Source organism: Montipora foliosa, chromosome 7 (genome assembly GCF_036669935.1).
Source record: "Montipora foliosa isolate CH-2021 chromosome 7, ASM3666993v2, whole genome shotgun sequence".
In the NCBI taxonomy this organism is placed as follows: Eukaryota; Metazoa; Cnidaria; class Anthozoa; order Scleractinia; family Acroporidae; genus Montipora; species Montipora foliosa.
The window spans coordinates 30214518-30219517 of record NC_090875.1 but is presented as its reverse complement, the minus strand read 5'-3'; the positions used below and the strand labels follow the sequence as shown (position 1 = coordinate 30219517).

At 40.8% G+C, this 5000-nt stretch overlaps 1 protein-coding gene across 2 annotated transcripts in view; it reads right to left on the bottom strand.

Annotated features, from left to right (window-relative positions):
* The window catches only part of LOC138011774 (hemicentin-1-like), a 91399-nt gene that overhangs the window by 15561 nt on the left and 70838 nt on the right, over positions 1-5000 (bottom strand). For both annotated transcript variants that reach the window (XM_068858934.1, XM_068858933.1), the window contains exons 25-28: positions 3886-4024; positions 3562-3692; positions 1797-2078; positions 426-713 (exon numbers count right to left, since the gene is read on the bottom strand). In XM_068858934.1, coding sequence (XP_068715035.1) covers positions 426-713; positions 1797-2078; positions 3562-3692; positions 3886-4024 — 840 coding nt within the window. The remainder of the gene's footprint in view (positions 1-425; positions 714-1796; positions 2079-3561; positions 3693-3885; positions 4025-5000) is intronic.

Sequence of the window (5000 nt, the reverse complement as noted above, 5' to 3'; positions counted from 1 at the left end):
ATGGAGCATAGACCGAATGCATAAATGGCGGCCAAAAAAATATTCTTTTGTTTATGTGCTAATTAGACTCACTAGCCTCGCTCTCAAGAAACATTTCTTTTGTATTTTGTCCATGCAAACGAGGCCAGTGACGCTAATTAGCGCATAAACATAAGAATATTTTTTTGGCCGCCATTTATGCATTCGGTCTATGAAGCCTAAATATACCATAGAGCAAAAATCTTTGAAAAAGATTCAGATGAGCTAATTTTTCAGCAAAGGTTGTTTAATTAAAGCATCGGCCGCAACATTTCGTAAAGTAGATGCGATTTTAACTCCCTTTTGAGAGAAGCTTAAATTACCAGTACGGGGGTGGTATGCTCGAATCCTGCCTCGGAATCGAACTAGTTTCCCGTCTCTTTTTCTGCTTTAACCCGAAATCTTACCTGCGATATCAATTGTAGCCGAGGCAAAGTCTTCAGATCTCTCTGGTTCTGGAGTATATGCCAAACAGGTGTAAATCCCAGCATCTTCGACTGTTATATTAGCAATGGTCAATACATTCCGGTCTTGAATCCATCTGACCCTCTGGTTGTACTGGATAATAGCATCATATCTCTTCCAAAGGTAATGTAATTCCAGCGAGAGCTTCGCTACTGCCTCACAGTGCAACTCTACCCTACTGCCTTCAGTAACATCCAAGTCTTTTGGTGGAAGTATTATCTGTGTGCTCTCTGAAACCAAAGGTTTTAAACTGTTCTTTTAAAGTTGCCGTTTTTCGGCTCGAGCTTTGAGCCCCAGAATTCCGGAAAAAGCGGCGAATAGTACGTTCAAAATCGGGACGGGACGGGACAAGACGAAAAACGGACGAGTTGGATAACAGCTTCAAAGATAGAGGCTATCGAGAACATATTGTCGTAAAACGGTTCGTTTTAGTAAGCGCAACACGGTGAACTAGGTTCAGTTGACATCGCAAAGACAGACATTTAAAGGCGAAGTCGAGATCGCCTTAATCGATGTAACAAAGGAGACAGTGAATTACCACCTCTTTTTGGTCTCATAAATATATATACGAAGCTGTCACCTTTCAAAAATATGGGCATACTCGATTATACCATTCATCCGGATCACTACGGATTAGATTTGGTCAAAAGAATTGAACCCGACCGATTCAAGAGCTATTTTTAGATTTTGGTAAAGAAACACAAAAGTAGTTTTTAGGATTAACAAACCAGATTCGGATTTTCCTAAAGAAACGCACCCTCAAACTCATTCCCAGGGTCTCTCTTCTTCTCTTCAGAGAGACCCTGGCAACAAGATTTACGCACTCTTAGCATCATCGCCTCATCCAACGATCTGCGTTATCTTACCAAGAACAGAGGCAATGCTTTCTGCCAGACCAGTTCCAAGGATATTCTGCGCATGGCAGGAGTATCTGCCCTGATCTCGGCTACGTTTGTTACCGAGTGATAATATAGTATTATCAAAGAGTGTTTAAAATTTTGTCCCTGAGCAGCTCGTGGTGTGGCGGTTAAGTGGTTAGGTGACGGGTTGATGAACATTCACAGGTGCGAATCCTGTTTCCATACACTCAGTGTACACTTGGTTTATCTTTTAAAAAAGTATGTGAACATTTCCCATGATCCATATCAAGCTTTCAGTCTTCTAAATTAACGATAATAGTAAAATTCAGAACAAATTACGAATTAACGATAATCGTTAATTCAAGGTGGAGAATGGGTTGAAGAAACCCATCCTCAACCTCATTCCCTGGCAACGAAGTTGACGCACTTCGCGTATTCCAACCATCTGCTTACCGAAAACAGTCGCACGGCTATTTTCCGTAGCATTTCCCAGGAAATTCTCCGCATAGCAGGCATATCTGCCCTCATCTCGGCTACGGTTAACGTTGCTAATCACCAAGGTGCCGTCGTTTTCGATCTGGTAAGTCACACTAGTTGTGATTTCGTCATCGTCCTTGTACCACTTGAATATGGTTGGTCTCGGAGCAGCTTCGGGATCGCATTTCAATCGTCCCTCACTTTCTTGAAACAGGTAAAATGGACCAAGTCCTTCCTTTTGAAACGATGGTGCAATGGCTAAAAGTCATTCAAGCTCTGTTAGTCACAATTAGGTAAATCATAGTTACTCTTTCATCAACTATTTATGGGAAAAAAAATTGCAATATTAGCCGGCCCAGATACCTACCTTACATTAACTTAAATAAAATCAAATGTTTTTTTTAAGGAGAGGGGAAAACTGAATTACCCCGGGAGAAAAAAAACTCTCGGTGCAGAGTAGAGAACCAACAAACTCAACCCACATATGACGCCGAGTCTGGGAATCGAACCCAGGCCACATTGTTGAGAGGAGAGTGCTCTAACAACTGTGCTTTCCCTTCTCCTGTGCTGAATTCTGCGCATCTGTCCTTTCGATTACATAGGCTTTCTAATCAAGTTGCAAGGGGCTGTACAGTAAGTTAAGGATCGCATTTTTCTGGTTCATTTTATTGTTGATGTCAAGCACAAAGAACGCTGGAAAAAAATTCGATCCGTAACTTATAGTGCGACCCAAGAAAACGAGGCTAGTAAGGCTACATTACTGTTAAGATTATTACTAAGGGGTCTTTTCTTTTGTCAGAAGTGGCGGGCCAGACCCGCCAGGGTTCAAAGAAAATGCAACAATTTGAAGAAACACTTGCATGATAATCCCTTGCATTCTCCTGGAGAAGGATATATCATCCTCGAAGTGTGTTCATTTGAAGGCGTAATGTTGAGTTATTCCCTCCAAATGACCGGTCTGGCCAGTCAGTTTTGTCAAATGGAAAGTGCCCAGATTATAGTAAGATTACATTATCATAACAAAGAAATGGGTTATCAACTGAGTTGGTATGGTGAATTGACCACGGTAATTATAAAGAAATTTGAAAGCTGACGTTTCGAGTGAAGCCTTTCGTTAGAGAGAATTACAATATTACATCTCTAGATCTTAAGTGTTATCAAGCCAAAAGAAAACAAAATTAAAAAACACAAAACAAACGTGTACGTTTCGGTCAGCGATCGTTCGCAAGGTTAAATTAGGTCGGTCACTGAGACATTCAGAATTTATTAAAGCAACATTTTTATTGAACATAGAGGCACACTCTCGCAGCTTGCATGGTCTCATGGGAATGAAATCACGTGGCTTTCTAACAGCGATTTCAAGCCAAAACTATGCAGCGAGCGGGCACAAAACACAAGTCACAGGTCTCTGTTTTACCAACACAGAAAGAAACCTGAACATTCAATTCATTAAAGCTATTTTTAAAAAAATTGGCCAAAGGTTAGCTTTAATGAATGTTAACCCTTTGAACCGGCCAGACTTAGTATTTTACTCTGTCTAACGCCAGACAATTTTACTCGTCAATGGGGAACCCCTGGATGGGAGTCAATGGGTTAAGGTTTCTTTCTGTATTGGTAAATTACAATGACCTGTGACTGGAAACCTGTGACCTGTGTTTTGGACTTGCCAGTATGCAGCAAACAAAAACTATCTTTACTGGTAAACTTTCACAGTACGATGTACAAACTACATTTAACTCACCTAACACTTCAACATAAGTCGACGAGACTATCATGCCATGTTTGTTTTCAGCTACACATTGGTAAATGCCGGCCTCGTCCAATGTAAGATCACTGAAAAGTAGGTCAGTATTCACCTGTCGTACCTTTGAACTGTGAAAGGTACAAAAGATGGGGTTAATCATACATGAATTGGCAGAGACGAACACTTAAGTCCAGAAATCTAAGTTAATGGCCATCTGCCAATAAAGATTGCGCACTATTCACCACATTTTCAAACTCAAGGTCACTCATGAAGATACGGTGCAAGGAGAAACTAATTAATCTCAAATTGACTTTAACTAACCTTGCCACTAATTCAACTCCATCTCTGAACCATTTAATTTGTGGTTCAGGTTCTGCATATACGTCACAGCTCAAGTTTGCATTTGATGCTAAGGAAAATTTTTGCAATCTAGGTGGTTCAACATTCCATCTTGGAGCAACTGGGAAAAAGCATATTGTTGAAAGATAATAAATAAATTATTTAATGAAATGATAGTTACTAATAACCGACAGGTTCCTGATTTGGGCCAATATTAATTTATTACAACAAGACTGTAACATTAGTCGCTCTCAGAGGCCAATTACTTGTTAAATGTAAGTTATGATGAAATGCCTACCTGGTTAGTTAGTAAACTGATTTCCTATTTTAAAAACTTCAATTAAAAAAGCAAACCTTTTAGTGTCAATCCCTGTGAAGTGTTTTGGTTTTCATTATGGTGAAGTGCAATATTGAATAATGTTAAGTATGTTCTTTTTGTGCCTCAAAATGTTGTCAGTTAGTGAGGATTTTTAACTGCGTGCGGCTTAACCCTACCACGCCGAAGAATTGAACTTATTTTTACTCGTCATTGGGGGTACCCCTCGGGCATGAGATGGTTACCATCACGGGGGCGTAGCCAGGTTGTTTCAAAGGAGGGGTCACATTGTGTCAAACAGAGGGTACTCAACAGATTTTGGCGTTTTCGCCACCTGAAGGTTGTAGGTTGTTTGCTTAAAGGATTACAAAGGGGGAGGGGGTCACGGGCACCCCAGGACCCCCTTCCCCTAGCTACGCCCTTGCTAAACATCTGCAATCATGGTTACAAGTGTTGGGACATTTCTCGGCAGATGAGTTCACAGCCAGCCTCTCTTAAGACCAAAACCGCGTAAACCCGCCTGTCCCACCCCCTCCCCCTGCCAATGTTGATACAAATCTTGGAAAAAAAACACCTTCAAAATAGCCCCGTTTCAGGTATTGTTCACCTCCACGAACAGTATTCTCCAACTTAAGTGCCGATAAAATAGATATTCACGTCTTATTCCAATAAGGCCGCTTTTCCGCAATCAAGTTCGGTTCCAACACAACTGTCTGATCATTTTCTCTTGTCCCTTTGTCCTTTTTAACCATATCCGATGCAGTCGTCAGAACAATTATTG